Source organism: Apis mellifera, linkage group LG11 (assembly GCF_003254395.2).
Source record: "Apis mellifera strain DH4 linkage group LG11, Amel_HAv3.1, whole genome shotgun sequence".
Classification (NCBI taxonomy): domain Eukaryota; kingdom Metazoa; phylum Arthropoda; class Insecta; order Hymenoptera; family Apidae; genus Apis; species Apis mellifera.
The window spans coordinates 16088026-16105310 of NC_037648.1; the positions used below are offsets into that span (position 1 = coordinate 16088026).

Here is a 17285-nt window from a genome sequence, read left to right on the forward strand (position 1 = left end):
AAAGGCAAGTATTCAAGTAGGTTAATATGTGTATGCTATATATATGCATGCATGCATACAGGCATACACATATGAGATAGTAAATATACATGTATATTCGAAATGTGTTATTTTATTTTTCAATTAAATATATCAACGTAAAAGAAGATGTTAGAGTTGATGAATAGTAAAATGCTTTATACAGTGTCAAAGACACTTATAAAACTAACTGTAAAAGCATTTTCAATGAAATATGATTTTTTCAAATTCTGTTAATTCTTTTTTTTTTTACGTCTTATGATATGATATAATGAAAAAGCAATTTGTAATATACTAATGAACTTGTTAACTTTCATCATATAAAGGAGTACCATCTCCGCTAAGAGACATACTTCGAGGACTAGAATTGGTATGAGGAGTACCTCGAGGAGATTTATACGAAGGTGTCCGATTCAAAGTTCTATTTCGTGGAGTTGTTCTTCCAACCGACTCTTCATAATTTCTAGGAGTTTTTCTAGATTCTTCGTATCTTGGAGTAGAAGAACTATAAAAGGAAAAAAATAAAAATAGAAGAAAATAAAGAAATGAAAGAAAATGAAAGAAAAAGAGAAAATACTTACGATACACGTGGACCGCTTTTTAACCGTGCCCATGCTTCTGCTGCTTTTTTCCAATCCATAGGATCGCCAGGTGTTGACATAGGTGGCGTAGGTCTATGCGATGGGGTTGATCTGTGATGTCCACTTATCCCCGAAGGCGGAGGTGGATGAATAAAAGGACCTTGTTGATGATTGGGTGTTTGTTGCCCGTATCTTGGAGTTGGTTGACCATGATGATGCGGAGTATGATGTGGTGTTTGATATGGTGTCATGAAAGGCGTTTGTCCAGAAGGTGTATATGGTGTATTAGGATAAGTATGAACTCCAGCGTAACCAGCGGCACTTGTAGTTCCTGGCGTATGCGGTGGATAATGATGTGGAGTTTGATTTGCAACTTGTGATAAAGAATGTAACATATGATGAGGAAGATTTTGAGCCACTCTTTGTATAGCTTCTTGATTCATTCCTGTAATATTATAGTATAGTGAAACAGATATTAAACGAATATTTGTCAACAAATCAATAAAAATTGAAATTGGATACATACCACTCACTGTTCCTGGTGTTGTATGATAAGGTGTTCTAGATGTCATTGCACCACGTGGAGTACTAGGTGTAGATTGTCCAGGTACTGGATCTCGAAAATGTTCCTTGAACCATCGAAACAAATCGTTTACTCTACCAAACATTTGTCCTCTGAATCTAAATCCTTCCGGTGATACCGTCACATATTCATGACGACATCGAGTTCGTGGAAGGTACGATAATAAAAATTTCCCAGGATAATTCTGAAACAATAAAAAAATATAAACATATTTAAATTCTATTATATATTTAAAATAAAACTGAAAGTGATTCTTACCAACCTTTGCAGCAGATATTATGTATGGAATTCCTCCAGGATTTTCTTTTTTCTGTTCTTTCAATATATCTTCTGCTTTATCTTTAATACCTTCTACAGTTGCTTTATAATATTTAAAATCCAATAATTCTGAAGCATATGCAGCCATTGGATTTACATGTCTTGCAATAATTTCATCTAAATCTTCGAATTCTTCATTTCCAATCCACAGACTTTGACCAAGAGAAAAGGCATTTTCTTTTCCTTCCTCTCTCACATCAATATGTTGATACACTTCGTCCGTAACTTTCCATGTGACTGTTAAGTGATCGGCACCCTTGCTACTTGGCCTAACTATAGCTTCACCTTGTTTCATTGTTTGCATTAATTTTTCAGCTTCTGCAAAACTAATATTGTGAAAAGAAGGATGCACGATTACGCGTTTAACATATGTCTGACGTTGTTTCGCTTTTTTTGCATCTTCTTCAACTTTTGCATCTCTTTGTTCTGTTTCGGTGTCGTAAAATGGATCTCTTTGTGGTCTGAAAATAAGAAAATATTCGACATTAGCATGTTCAATCTTAAAATATTTTAGATACTAAAATTTTTGAAATTTTAAATACATATTTCGAATACCTCCATTCATGATTTTTATCCGCGAGATCACTGCTTTTACTAGTACATTCGACGCTAAATCGCTCCACTTCAATCTTTATTATTCGACAATGTATTATTTGTCCTATGCTTACTCTTTCTTCTGGATTCGCAACATGTCTGTCAGATAAATTTTTTATATGAATATAACCAGATATTCCATTATCTAATCTTAATCTAATTCCAGTAGCTTTGCCAGGGCAAGCTCCGGCATCAAAATGATTCCATACTTCAGATAGTTCAGGAAAATCATTCTTCAAACAAAATGGACATTGCCACAATCCAGTTTCATCATTTCTTACGGGATTAGCTTGATCTAATTGATCACCCTGTGGTTTTCTATGACTTATTCCTATCACCGTAGCCAGTACTAATTTTCCTACATAAAATGTTTCTGGGGTTTCTTTTGTTAGAATATCGAATAATCGTTCTGCGCTTGGCGATTGATATGGTACACGTAAGTCTTTATATCTGCAATTTAATTCTGCTCTGATATCGTATAATGTAACGCATTTATTGCCAAAACCTTGTCTCTCGAGTTCTTCCGCAAATGCGTCCAGATCAAGATCTTTCAATCTTTCAGGAGATTCGAGAATTTCTTCGAGTGCTCCAGCAGGATTAGCATCTTCATCATCGTACTCCAAAGCATCGACTGCCATTTTTCTTGCCCATTCATATGTTTCAGGATGTACGCGAGATCCATCAAGAACTTCTACATAAGCTTCAGTGCTGTCTCCTAAACTGTTCGTATCTATTTTAATAAAACCCGCACAATTAATAAAAACTTTAGGTCCCATGTGACAAGCAGTTACCAGTTGCGTTCTATTTTCTAATCTTTGATTGGTTTGCTTTAACATTTTGATCAATGCCTGTCCTTTTCTTGGCCCCAAACCGCACACGAATTGAACTAAATTTCCACAATAAGCTTGTTGTACCGCCTTATTCACATCAACACCGACTTCATTTACGCGATTCACAAATTCTAAATATAAGTTATCCAAAAGTTCATCTTTTGGTAATTGATCTTGTAAAGTGTGATACTTTAAACATAAAATTTCTTCATCAGCAGTGCATAATTGAGAAAATTCTACCAAAGGATCCTGCATTCTTCTACCCAATGAAATAGCTTGTCTCAATAATTCTGGGTAATCCCGAAATTCGGATATACCTTTATTACTATTTGAATAGATTTTAGCTAATTCATTGTCGCAAATTTCTATCTTAATATTTGGAAATTGTTCTTCTTCTACCAGATTCGCAATGCATTCCTTAATATCAGCAGCGATCATCATTGCTTCTCTCGATTCACCGCCTATTACTACAACATGCGGTTTTTTTGTCGCTATAAAATTTCTGATTGCTAACAAGTCAGCTTCCTTCATGGTTTTTTCATCTTCTCGATAACTGTTTTTTCGTTTCATCAAGTGTGGTAATCTCAAATAGTCTGTGCATTCTCCATCAGGTGCAATTAGACAAGCAAACGCGGCTTGAGAATAATCTGGAACATAAGCTAAACCCATAACTCGAAGTCCTTTTGTAGTATCCCATTCCTCATCTTCTTCCTCTGGAAATTCACAGATATAAGGCGCAACTTTGATCCAATTGTACATTTTACGACAGCATGCTCTCATTACGCATTCTTTAGCTTCCGCAATAAGATTTGCTCTTAACTCTTTTTTCAAACTTGGTAGAACTATACGTGTAAGTGCTATTTCAACGCTTCCAATCCTCAATGCATTCCAATCCTGAACATTTTTACTGAATTCGTCTCGATAATAAAGCTGTTTCATTTCATCAACGTAATTATTACTGGTATTTCCTTCGATGCTATCGCTTAAAGTTATCGTGATTAATTTATCTTCTTCAGCTATGATTAAATTTAAAAACTGATCTCCGACTAAATCTCGCACCGGTTTATTCTTCAAATATTTCATACCGTAAATTGGATGGTTTTCATCTATCTCTTTAATTCCTTTTTTTGTAGGTTTTATCGATATTTTTGCTCTTTCCATATACATTTCTCGGACGCATCTTTTTACCAAAGGTTCGCGTGCTAATTGAATAGCTACCATTAATTGTACAGCTTTTAATACTTCTTCTGGATTGTTGAGTATTTGACTACAGTATTCATTAGCAATGATTAATGGTTCGGTTGGCTCTTGATCCACTTCATGCCGTTGATAATTATCTCGCAAATTTTCAGCAAAATGTTCGGGAGTGAGACCAAATTTTTTTGCAAGACTATCAAGGCCAGCTCGCCTACAAATAGAATACGGACCAGTTCGAACAGCTTGTTTCAATGTTTCATCCGCTTCCTCTTCTTCTTCTACATCTACTTCTTCTTCTGGAGGATCTTCTCCATTTTCTTCGGCACCAGCAATTTGCTGTTTCCGTTTTTGAATTTTAGCTTCCTTGCGTGCTTTTTTTTCTTTCTGACGGGCGGCTTCTTGCATTGTTGGAATTTCGTGACTATAATATAACATGAAGTGATAATAAACATCGTTTAATTCTTCGCTAGTTTGTACATTTTTTAATCGTTCTATATCATCATCTTTAATCAATCGTATGTTATCTGGTAAAGGAGCATCAGGATTTTTCATAATCTCGTCTAATTGATAATTTCTCATTTTATCGAATAATTTTAATAAATTTTCTTTTCTTTGACGAAGTTGACACCATTTCGCATCAAATTTATATACTTTCCAAAGATCGTTAATGTTTAATTCCGGTAAAACATATTCCTTTCTATAAAATGATATAAAAGGCACCTCAAATTGTTGATTTCGCATGAAATCCAAAGCTTTTTTAATTTTACCGATCGTTTGAGGCCCCTTACGAGCCCTTTCTTTAGCCTCAGCATTTAAATGTGCATCTTGAATTGAAATAGTTGGTCGACAAAAAGCTTGTTTATAAATCCATTCTGCCTCTAGATCTAATTCATCAGAACCCTCTGCAACCGGAGTAACAGGAATAGTACGAAGTTGCATTCTTTCTGGTATATCTGTATTTCGTATCTCATTATCCATATCGGTGAAATGACCACGTTTAAGTTCGCTTGGTTCATAAATCTCAAATATACTTTTTCTCGTTGTTTTCTTTTTCAATTGTTTTTTCGGTCTTCGTGGTCTTTCGGTATCTTCATCATCCATATATTCATCTTCCTCTTCTTCTTCTTCTTCTTCATCTTCCTCATAGTCTTCTTCGCCATATTTACCAAATTCATCATAATCAAAATCAACACCAAAAATATCTTGTGCTTCTTGCAAGGCTGCATCAGAAAATATTGGTTTTTTCTTCTTTCGTTTTTCTGCAATTGGTCTACCGTCGTCGTCAACGATAAAATCATCCGCATCAGTATATTCTCCTTCGCTTCCTTCTTCATCAAATGTATCCATCTCAGGTCTGTGACTGCGTTCACTTCTCCTCTCATCTTCCTAATTCATAATGAAAATGCAAAATTAGAATGAAAAAAAAAGGTAATAAAAAATAAAAAAAAAAAAAACAAATGATTTTTTTTTAAGATATCGTTATATTTATTTCCACGTACCATAGCAATCTCCCTTTCCTGATGTAAGTATAGAAATAAATTAAAAAATTACAACGATATAATAAAAAAACTTAAACTTTTAACTTAAACTTTGGCTTAAAATATTTATATTATAAATGTGACTTACATCACCAGAGCCTTCAAAAAGTTCATTTGCAATAGCATCTCTATCATCATCCACTTCCTTTTCTTGTTCTTCCTCTGATTCTTCATCTTGAATTCTACGAAGGCGTTTGAAACGTTTCTAAAGTGAAAAATTATATCACTTTATTTGTTTAATTTTCTTTAAATATTTTATTAAATAGCTTTTAATCAATTTATACATACTCTTTCAACTTTAACTCCTAAATTCTCTTCTATCAAATCATAATCTTCATCTTCTAAACGATCATCGAAATCTTCATCGTCACTCTTTTTACGTTTTTTAGATGCTCCAGAAGCATCACTATCCTCTCCTTCACTTTCTTCTATAGGATTATCATCAATGAGATCTTTAAGTTCTTCACGTAATCGATCTTCATCATCTGTAAGCAATTGATAGATATATCATTGACATTTATTAATTATAAAATAAAATGTATAATATATTTGTAAATTTAAATACAAAAAAAAGTTTATGAAATATCATGATACAACCTTGGAATGTATTACTCTATCCTCACCTTCCTCCTCTTCTTCATCACTTTCTGCCACAGCTTTTATTTTCTTCAATTTTTTCTTTTCATTATCGTCTAATTCCTCTTCCTCCTAAAATAATATAATAAAGCAATGGTCAAAAACATAACTTTTATATGATTAAAGAATTTATATATTATATACATATACATATATATATATATATATATATATATATACATATATATCGTGATATTAAAATTTAATGTTACATATACCTCGCTTTCTTCTGCTTCTGAATCTAAAAAATCAGCCATTTTTTTGACAATAAGTTTTGATTCGAATTGACAGAATTCACTCTGATTCGCAACAACTTAAATGATTATAGATGAGACGAGAGCAAGAACTTAACTTAGATCCAACTAGTTTAGGAATCTGTCGTTAATAGGGAAATTATCAGTCTTTATATCTCTATATGTTACCCTAGTAAAAGGCAACAGACTTATTTATATAAATTAATTAATATTTTCATTTTTTTGTTGATTTTTGTTTTATAAATATATTATTTAATACATTTCTATTTATTCATATTTATTTAATTGATATTATAATCAGATTTTGAAATTTTAATTTAATATTATTAAAATATAATATAATATGTCGTACTATATTATCGCATAGTTCATGTTCGCATCATACTTGTCAATTCAAAAAAGTATCAGTTAAATTTTTTTTAACAAGTGATTCATTTTGGTAAGAGTTAAATATTTATTTACATTTAAAAAAATTAAATTAATTACAAATTAATATAATTTTTTACATATATAATTTAATATAAATTTTTTAAATTTGTACAATTACAACAGATTTAATAATATTCACAGAAGTTCGGATGGAGGAAAGTTTCAGTCAGTGGCGCGACTCGCCTTGTGTTGTTAAAGATAAAGAAAAGTCTTTTGTTATTTCGGACAGTGACGAAGAGGAAAATAAAAATATTGAAAGAAAACAAATTTTTGTGATTGAAAGTAGTGATAGTAGCATAAATGTTTCTTCAAATTTAACGCCGAGAAAGTAACCAATATCTTTTACAGACTTTAATTGTCATTTAACTTAATGTTTCAATGAATTAATATTCTATTGTTCTATGATTTTTTTTATGATTTAGATCTTCGTCTGAAGAATTATCATTAACAGAAGAAACAATAAAGAAAAGAATTAAGAAGCATATTTTTTATTCTGATAATGAAGATGCTAAAGATGATGAAGATGAAAATGATTCTGTATCAACCAATGATACCGAAGAGGATGATACTAATGATAATGTGTCAAATGGTATCAAATTTTATTAAGAGCAAAATAGTTTTAATAGTTTAATGTTATTAATTTAATTTATTCATTAGATGAACAAATGATAAACACCAGTGCTGAAATAAAGGATGATGACAAAGAATCACAAGATGCTTTAGAGAATAAGGAAAATATAGATGATTTTAATATATCTGAAAGTACTTCAAACAATAATAGTTTGACTACGAAATATGTTTCTAAAGAAAAAAAAAAGCATAAAAAATCACATTATTTAACTGATTCAGGTATAAATATTTTTGTAGTAGTTTTTCTCTTATTCTAAAATTTTTACATTATTGTAAATTTATTATATATTTATTGAATTGATTTCTAAATTTTTTTATATAGATGAAGAAAATGTTCCACAATCTGAAATTGCAATTTCTTTGGCGAAACAAGAAATAGGTGTCGGTAATATAGATCCATTAATTGCTCAAAAAAGAGCTCTTCTTGTTTGTAAAATGGAACACTTACAAAAAGAGTTAAACAAAACAAAGGTAAATCCAATATTTCATTTCCATAAAGTAAGAAAGTGAAATATATATATATATATATATGTTATTTCTAGCTCTTGCTTACTACTGGTAATATTAGTTTATTACCAGATAATGGAGAAAAGTTGCGTGAAAGTATTGCAATGCAAGAAAAACAAATAGAAGAAATTGCAATTGAATTAGAAAATACACCTTTAACACAAACTACTAAATCTATTGAAGAAGAATTTACTACACAAGAATATCCTGACAAATTCGATTCTTCTTATAATTCCGATTATATATCGTCGAAATTGAAATCATCTCCAAAAGTTAAAGAACTTGGGAAAAAAGCTCAAGCAACATTGGACAGAGAATTAACTTTAACAGTCGATAGATTGCAAGATTTACATGGATCTCTTGTCGCTAGACCGACGGAAGAAGAAAGAGCGAACGATCCTCAAGGTTTAAAAGTAAAATTAATGCCGCATCAACAACACGCATTAGCATGGTTAATGTGGAGAGAACAACAAAGACCTCCCGGTGGAGTTCTTGCCGACGATATGGGTTTAGGTAAAACTTTAACAATGATATCTTTAATTATAGCCAGTATCGCAAAAGAAAAATCAAAAGAAGATGAAGATATATATAATAACGAGGAGTGGTTAGATAGTAACACACCATTGCGATATAAAGGTGGTACACTCGTAGTGTGTCCAGCATCTTTATTATCGCAATGGGAAAATGAAATAAACCACAGATGTAAACGTGGTATGCTCTCTGTTGAAGTTTATCATGGTACAAATCGGGAAAATGTACCAAAAAGATTAGCAAGAAACGATGTAGTTATTACAACGTATAACATTTTAACCCGTGAATTTAAGACCAATTCCACGGTATATAAAATTCATTGGAATCGCATTATTCTTGACGAAGCACATATAATTCGAAATCATAAAAGTCAAGCTTCTCAATCGGTATGCGGTTTACTAGCAAGTAAACGATGGGCTCTTACTGGAACACCTATTCAAAATAAGGAGATGGATTTATATTCTATTTTAAAATTTTTAAAATGTTCCCCTTTTGATGATTTACGAGTATGGAAACGTTGGGTAGATAACAAAAATGCTGCTGGTCGTCAACGTTTAGTAACTGTAATGAAAACATTAATGTTGCGTAGAACAAAACAAGAACTTCAAATTAATGGCATGTTAGAAAGTCTCCCGGAAAAATTTGTGGAAGAAATATTTATAAAACTCGATTCGCAGGAACAATTGGTATATGAAAAAGTATTGATTTATTCTCGTACATTATTTGCTCAATTTTTGGCTCAAAGAGCTGAAAAAGATCACATGATTGATTTAGCCGTCGGAAAATATGATAAACCAACGTTTCTTTCGAATCCAAGTAAGTATATATATATTAAAATTATAATAATACATCAAAATAATATTTTTTTTTTTTTTTTCAGATAAAAATACTCAATTTACGATGGCACAGAATAAATTATTATCATTACATGCGGACGTAAAAACGCATGAAATTTTAGTTCTTTTACTAAGATTACGTCAAATTTGTGTTCATCCATCGCTTATTTATTCCATGTTAGATCAAGAAGATATGAAAGAGAGCGGAATGATAGAAACAGAAAATTTAGATCCAAATTTATTATCGCAGATCAATAATATGACATTAAAAGATTCGGAAAATAATGAAGAAGAAGAAGAAAATAGAACAGACATAGGTGTTGATCGCAGAGTAGCTACCAATTTACTTACATCTAAAAATCCTGTATTTAAATCCGACCGTATAAGTTCAAAGGTGAATTTTCTTTTTTTATATGATTTCATTTATATCATATATATTGGTTAATATATTTAATTTATTCGTATCCTACATCTTTGAATATAGATAAAGATGGTCCTTGAAAAGGTGAAGGAAATTTTAGAAAAAAATGATAAATTAATCATTGTTTCTCAATGGACAAGTACGTTAAATATTATAGCATCTTGTTTATCTTCTATAAAAGATGCCAGTTTTGATATGTTCACTGGAAGTGTACCTATTAAGGAAAGACAGGTAATTTTGAAATGAATGATATTTTTCAGTCATATCGAGCGATATTATTTTAAACATATGAAATATTTTTACAGGGTATAATGGATTCGTTCAACACTTCAAACAATAAGCCAAAAATATTATTGCTTTCACTTACTGCAGGAGGTGTTGGATTAAATTTAGTAGGTGGAAATCACTTACTATTAATAGATATTCACTGGAATCCACAATTAGAAGTGCAAGCTCAAGATAGAATATATCGTTTTGGACAGAAAAAAAATGTGTTCATATACAAGTTAGAAGATATTATTGAACAATTTTTTAAAATTCGCGGCAAAACATATCATATTTTATTCGATTTATTATTTTCCAGGTTTATTTGCAAAGACACGATAGAAGAACGTATAAAACATTTGCAAGAAAGGAAAATGGAAATAGCGCAAAATGTTCTCAGTGGTGATAAAAATTCCACTGTTTCGAAACTCACCCTTGATGATCTTAAATCACTGTTTGCTCTTTAAAGTTTAAATTTTTAAAGAAATATTTTATTTTTATAATAATTTTGAAATATAAATAGAAAATCTACTTTTAAATATCTAGATCGATCATCCCTTTATCTTTAACTAATGAAGATTCTTCAAATTATCTATAGTAATGTTAAATCAATTTGTCAATTTAATTAACAAGGTAAGTATCTCCGATTTATCCAAAATTTTTATTATGAAAATGAAATACATCGTGTCATTTATGCATAGAGGAATCATTGGTTTTCCACGTGTCTTCATTATAACCATTTTCTGGTAATTTTGTGTGTTTATCTTTTCTCATTTTACTATGCCAAACACCGTAAAAAAAGTATATTCCAAGTCCTACAAGAAATAGTAATAAAATCTCTTTTTGTTTAATCGTATTAATTTAAAATCATCTGTTCTATCGATATTCTTCACTTACCAACTGTCATCCATATTAAAAATCTTATCCATGTCATTTTATCTAACATCATCATGAGATAAATATTAATAATAATACTGAAAGCAGGCAAAAATGGCACCAACGGTACCTAAAAATACATGACAAAAATTATTATTATACATTAATATATTAGCTATGTTCATGTAAATGATAATCAGAATAATACACACCGAAAATGCAAGATTCTTTCCAGAAGTCGGTTGAAGATAAATAAAAACAAGAATAACGACAAGAGCTAATAGCAGAATTGTTAATGGAACGATAAGTGTAATTTTACCATTCATTATTTCATCGGTAAAAATTGAAATTGTAACACCGATGCAAATACATAGGATAACTGTGAACAATACAAATTGTTAGCAAATATAACAGTTATAAAAAGTTGATCAAGGTGATAAATATATATACCGTAACACACGACAAGGTAAGTAACGATTTGAGACGTTAATTTCGTAGAATGATTTAATCCATTAGCGTTAATTAACTGCCTCGCAATGAATTTCAAGGTTCTTGGATCACGATCCCCCTTTTTTTGGTATGCTTCGCTCTCCTCGTATCTAAAACGATCCAAAATTAAATTAAACTGTCACAAATCTTCATATTTTACAGGAATACATTTTTTTTCTTTTTTTTTTTTTACCGAAGTATGAGTACACACGTTGCGACGATCGAATAAGCGAGCAGTGTTCCAATGCTCATCATATTTACCAGTTGAGTCAATTCAAAAATGGCAGCCAGCAAACCTAAAATTTTAACGAACAGCGGTGAATATTATTATCCGAATACTGAAAAAAAAAAAAAAAGTACGAACCAGTAAGAATTCCTGCGGAGAATGTACCCATCAGAGGAGTATGGAATCGTGAACTGACCTTTCCCATCCATTCGAATATCAATCCGTCGGATGCCATGGCGTAAATAATTCGTGGTAAGGGAAACATCGCTCCTAATAAACTATACAAACCAATATTTCCATAGATTGTAAGAAAAAAATTAATCGAAAATATTTCCATATATATATGTATATAAAAATGCATAATTTTACCTTGAACACAGACCGCAAATGGCACCTATAGTCACCAGCCATTTCGCCCAATTCCAACCGATGCGATCGAATAATTCCGGAAACGGGGCATCCTCGTTCTGCTCGAAATAAGGAAGGACGGTAGTCAATACCGTGGATACACCGAAGTACGAAAGAAAGACGACGGTCAACGAAGCAACGATTGCTATTGGAATCGATTTTTGTGGATCTTTCGCCTCCTCGCCGGTAGTCGCGACACAATCGAAACCGATGAATCCGTAAAAGCAGGTTGCCGCTCCGCTTATAACACCAGCTATACCGTAAGGCATGAAACCTCCATTCCCGTATTTGCAATTTTCCGTCGTACAAGTTGGCTTCGTCTTCCAATTGTTTATGTTGGCTTCATGTTCCAAATACATATATAAAAGATATTTCTTATTTCAGGTATGAATTAAGAAAGAGATTACCTTTAAGAGATCCAGCGATTATGACGAATAGAACTACGGAAAGATTTGTAAGCGTAAAGAAATTATTGGCTACCGAGGACTCCTTTGCGCCGAACGCCAATGCAGCTATCCAGGAAATATTTTTAATTAGTGAAATTCGAATAAAAGGGAAGCGTATAATATTAAGAAAAATGTCTCACTGTTTAATGGTAATTAATTTGCTCGATAATTTCATACCGGAAAAGATTAGAGTTATTCCGAAGGCAAAGAAATCCGGATAAGAAGAGAGGTGATCGATGTCTATATGCGCCGCCGTTTCGAACGCGTTTCTCATAGTATTATTAAACAAAGCGTCTACGTAAGTGCTCAGTCCTCGTACCACGCTGGCCGAGCCAATTACGTATTCGAGAATTAACGTCCAACCGATCAGAAAAGCTGTAAATTCTCCCATTGTTACGTAACTGTATATGTACGCTGATCCTGCACGTGGTACTCTTGCACCGAATTCCGCGTAACACAGACCTGGATTGGAAAAGAAATTCGAATTAATTTTTCTTCTTTATCGACCGAAAAAGATATGATCGATGAAATGGCGACGAGGATATAAATATTTGAATTGTATACCTGCAAACATTGATGCAATCGCGGCAATAGCGAACGAGACTATTACGGCAGGGCCTGCGATCGTTTTCGAAACGGAGCCTGCGAGAACGTACACACCCACGCCGAGAGTCGAACCTATACCGAGAGCCGTGAGATCCAATGTGGACAGACATCTTGCCAATCTTGTATCCTGAGAATAATCCACCTCTTTCTTCCGACTAAACATCTTGTACAAAGTTTTTAATTTCCAGATCTTCATTTTACGATAACGAACTGAAAGTAACGAAGTGTTAACAACACCGTGACAGAGAACGTCGGAATTTTTATGTTTTTACGTAAGTTCGTAATAAGAAGGAGGAGAAGAATGAGAAAACTGTTCAAAGACTTTGCCAATCGACGATACGAAACGGACTATTTAATCGAAGATATCGTTTCTATACCTTTTTAATTCTCTTATCATTTAAAATACAATCGAATCAATTTTTTGTCTATAGATCATAAAAGGCTATACTGCAATGAACGATGGACTACACGGCACGATAAAGAACATTTCGATTTGTGACTAAGAAGAAGCGTTAATTAAAATATTTTTAAATCAAGCTCAAAGATCGGCCGTGGTGCGAGCAAAACAGAATCATTCAATTGGTCGGAATTGCTTCACCGCAATTGAATAGATTAGAATTGTTCAATCTCATCAATATCAGCCATCTGCTCATAATATTGATCTTAACATTATAACTGATACAATCTGATCATTCTATTGTTATTTTGTTGATTTTACTGATAAGTTTAGATAGTATAAAAAGAAGTGGTTTCACACATCAAATATTTTTCTTTCTTGATCTTATTCTTTCAACGTTTCATCGTTTTTTAATGCAAATTATATCATTTTACATATTTATTTATGATAAAAATTCTTCACATTTATGTAACTTGATATTATACATGTTATTTATTAGATATAATTTTCATTTTGTTGATGATATCAAACAAATAATTTTTTACAAATAATTTAACATTCCGCACAATTGACACTATAAAATGAACAATGAACAACACCGAATACTTAAGAATATATTTTTATTAGTAAAAGTAACATATTTTGATAATTTCGAGTCTGTCTGATATTCTTAAAAAATGAAAAAATAAATATATTGTACTTACATGAATATCGTACGTCAAAAAAAGTAATTATCGGAGTTATCGATTCAGAAAATGATACTGGTTTTAATAGGTTTTGAACTTATTCCGTGTTCATTACTATGGATTCATTGTAAATAATTATTCTCCGGTCTGCTTATCTATACTAAGTATCGGATATCCTCTACACGATGTGATATACAATACGTTACAAAAAGATATGATTATTTGATTTCTCATGTTACGTTTATCAAACGTAGACGGATTAGAAAGAGTAATAAAAGGATAATAAAGAAATAAAAATGTTAACAAAAAACGTTATTACATATATTTCGTAAAATTTTATTCATAAATATAAAATATCAAATAATATATTTTTTTTTATATAAAAATACGCTCGAACGGATATTTTATTGGACGGATACATGTAATAGGCATAATTGAACTAATCTTTTATGCCTATTTGAAAATATTTTTAAATTAACTTATAAATATTTAAATTGAATATTTTAAATCGAAATTTACTGTTATAATATAAAAAAAAATATAAAATAAAATTGGATAAAATTTGTATAAATTATTGTAAATTATTTTTAAATGCAAATTACTTGAAATAATTATTACATTTCAAGTTTACAATTTATCATTTTCGATTAAATATAATTTTCCAAAGTCAGACTGTAACTGAATGAATTCAAGCCTCCATAATGATAAAATGATTGAATCGAACGATTATGGAGAGAAAAACGAGTAGATGAAATAATAGCCAATAATGGCTAATGAATCGCAAATAAATCGATTACCTCTGCCATATATGCAAAAATGTCAATGCAGCGATAACGGTCAACCAATAAGCATGTAATTTCTCCGCCATGGAAATCACATAATAATTGCATTTATCTCCTTGACAGCAGTCGGAACATTTCCAATCTTGATACCAAATATAAGTGCAATCATCCATATTAGCACGTTTTATTCGTTCACATTCTTTTTTCGTGGAACATCTTTTTGAGACATAATATTGTTTTTTTGCTCCTTGCGACCAGTATGGTGTACCTATAAAATTTATTAACCAATAACCAATAATTATAATAATAATATCATGCTAAGAATGCAGATTTTTTGTTTTTATAAGAATAATTTATTTTAACAAATCATTGTTAAAATAATACGTATATATATATAAACATAACCTCAAAAATCTATCACTAAGGTATATGAAAATTTTATACTAGTTCCTTTACTTACTTCCCCATTTAATTTCCGTGAGACACGTATCTTGATGTTGTTCGCAAATTTTTGTACTCTTTAAACATTTTTCTTTATTACCTTCTTGATCGGTACACACATAGCATTCGAGGGCGTGGCCTAAAAATATTTATAAATAAACAAACATTCGACAAACCATTATTCATATAACATACTAAATGACAAGTAACATGTGATGAACATCATCCAATAGAATTTTGATAATTTCATTATAATTCACAAATCAAAATTTTACTACAAAAAAAACAAGAAAAAAACCACTTTAAAATCTTTTAAATAATGGAACGTTGGAACGTTTAATTAAATCGATTGTAGGAAAAGATCAAATTGTTAAGGTTGGTATGACTGACAACATTAACGCCCTCTACGAAATTCAAAAGATCCTATAAAAGGTATAAATTAAAAGAAAATGTATTTACGTATTAAAATAAGAATAAAATAAAATATTATTAAACAAATGACTAAAAGTTCTTTTATATCATTTGAATATTATTTAAATTAAAATTAAAAGTTTATTTTTTTGTCATCGTCTCATCGTTAAAATTAAATCGACGAAAAGAAGAAAAACGTATTTAATATATCAAATTTATAGTAGCACATTATGAAAAAGTTATCAAATTTATAAGAAACGTTTTGTCGTGAGAAGTTCACATATGATCTAGTTATTAAAAATAACTAGTAGAGATATTATTGACTCACGCGTTAAAACTCGAATTACAATTTTCCAGTTTAGGATCAAATTATTTCTATATAATAATCTATGATTATTCGAACATTAAAATATTTAGCTTTAAATAACCCTATTTTGAATTTTATAAGTAATTTAATTTGATTTCAATTTACAACACGATTAAAGATTAAAGATTAAAATATGAATCCTCAAAATTATTTTTTTTTATAATATAAAACGATCAATGCAGTATGTTTTAGCTATGAAAAGATTGGAAACACGTTAAATTACAATATTACACGTTGATATGTACATAAGTATATATATATATATGTATGCACATAAAATGAATAAATATATAAAGATAAAAGTTGAAAGATAGAAATAGGATTGCAACATTCTGGCACGCTAGAAGCGACATGTAGTCAAGAAATCAAGATTGGAATGTAAGAAAGGAAGAAGCGCTAAAAAAAAAAAAAATAATGAACAATAGGGAAGCAAGGGAGAAAAGAGACGAGACAGCGGGAATACAAGGGAGAAGGTTATCTAGCGCATTCGATATCCCCTCTCTACCGTAGGTAGCAATTCTCCCTCGGGGTTTCGGTGAGGTCGTATATGCTCGCGGTTCTCGCGGATGTCGAATGTCGATATTCGAGTGCGCGGCGCAGGCTGAGCAGTAGCAATGTCGAGCCACTGCGCCGAGAATCTAAAATTATCGGTCTGTTCGAGAGAGGGGAGGGTATGTGCATCGGCAGAGGGACCGAGAGAAAACACAAGAGAACGAGAGGGAGCAAAAGAGGGGAAATTTATGAACGATATAGGAAAAAAAGGGAAGGGGGAAGAGCACGGGAACAGAAGAACAAAGCAGAAGAAGAATGGACGTAAACATACGTAGCTAAAAGAAAAAACGGTGAAAATATCACTCAAAAGAGAGGGAAAAATAATTTATTTTCGAAGCTAGAAATGCGAGGAGGAAAATGTAAAGATAGGAGAATGGAGTAGATTAAAAGGGGAAAATTGATATTCGAGAAAAGAGAGGAGGAGGGATGAG

The 17285-nt window shown here is 31.3% G+C and overlaps 3 protein-coding genes and 2 long non-coding RNA genes across 9 annotated transcripts; 3 read left to right on the plus strand and 2 right to left on the minus strand.

Annotated features, from left to right (window-relative positions):
- Positions 1–92: 92 nt before the first annotated feature.
- LOC410274 (transcription elongation factor SPT6-like) lies at positions 93–6687 on the minus strand. Of its 2 annotated transcripts, XM_016915172.2 has the most exons (10): positions 6514–6687; positions 6283–6367; positions 5948–6144; positions 5748–5864; positions 5621–5638; positions 2056–5507; positions 1445–1961; positions 1126–1366; positions 600–1044; positions 93–523 (listed from the first exon to the last, which is right to left on the minus strand). In XM_016915172.2, exons 1-10 carry the CDS (start codon positions 6550–6552, stop codon positions 325–327), a joined length of 5310 nt encoding a protein of 1769 aa, XP_016770661.2. In that variant the 5' UTR covers positions 6553–6687; the 3' UTR covers positions 93–324. The 2 variants fall into 2 exon arrangements, with proteins under 2 accessions (XP_016770661.2, XP_026299392.1); XM_026443607.1 differs by lacking the exon at positions 5621–5638.
- Positions 6688–6885: 198 nt separating this feature from the next.
- LOC410273 (transcription termination factor 2) lies at positions 6886–10698 on the plus strand. Of its 2 annotated transcripts, XM_393754.6 has the most exons (10): positions 6886–6988; positions 7120–7306; positions 7401–7567; positions 7636–7827; positions 7931–8079; positions 8151–9462; positions 9527–9876; positions 9967–10134; positions 10209–10408; positions 10487–10698. In XM_393754.6, the coding sequence occupies exons 2-10, from the start codon at positions 7128–7130 to the stop codon at positions 10632–10634; spliced, it is 2865 nt and encodes a 954-aa protein (XP_393754.2). In that variant the 5' UTR covers positions 6886–6988; positions 7120–7127; the 3' UTR covers positions 10635–10698. The 2 variants fall into 2 exon arrangements, with proteins under 2 accessions (XP_393754.2, XP_016770687.1); XM_016915198.1 differs by lacking the exon at positions 6886–6988 and having other exon boundaries at positions 7102–7306.
- A 111-nt stretch (positions 10699–10809) lies between these two features.
- On the minus strand, positions 10810–15880 carry LOC410272 (cationic amino acid transporter 2). 3 transcript variants are annotated; one of them, XM_006570429.3, is made up of 13 exons: positions 15720–15880; positions 15544–15663; positions 15167–15351; positions 13177–13408; positions 12790–13074; positions 12574–12678; positions 12128–12506; positions 11897–12036; positions 11726–11828; positions 11494–11642; positions 11256–11422; positions 11065–11173; positions 10810–10982 (listed from the first exon to the last, which is right to left on the minus strand). In XM_006570429.3, the coding sequence occupies exons 1-13, from the start codon at positions 15772–15774 to the stop codon at positions 10855–10857; spliced, it is 2157 nt and encodes a 718-aa protein (XP_006570492.2). In that variant the 5' UTR covers positions 15775–15880; the 3' UTR covers positions 10810–10854. The 3 variants fall into 3 exon arrangements, with proteins under 3 accessions (XP_006570492.2, XP_006570490.2, XP_006570489.2); XM_006570427.3 differs by lacking the exons at positions 15167–15351; positions 15544–15663; positions 15720–15880 and adding an exon at positions 14320–14595 and having other exon boundaries at positions 10812–10982; positions 13177–13428; XM_006570426.3 differs by lacking the exons at positions 15167–15351; positions 15544–15663; positions 15720–15880 and adding an exon at positions 13596–13719 and having other exon boundaries at positions 10812–10982; positions 13177–13428.
- Positions 11664–12347, plus strand: LOC107965260. The gene is made up of 2 exons (XR_001705012.2): positions 11664–12010; positions 12139–12347. It is a non-coding gene; the product is annotated as an uncharacterized LOC107965260 (long non-coding RNA).
- Positions 13157–14085, plus strand: LOC107965261. Its single transcript, XR_001705013.2, has 2 exons — positions 13157–13490; positions 13650–14085. It is a non-coding gene; the product is annotated as an uncharacterized LOC107965261 (long non-coding RNA).
- Positions 15881–17285: the final 1405 nt, after the last annotated feature.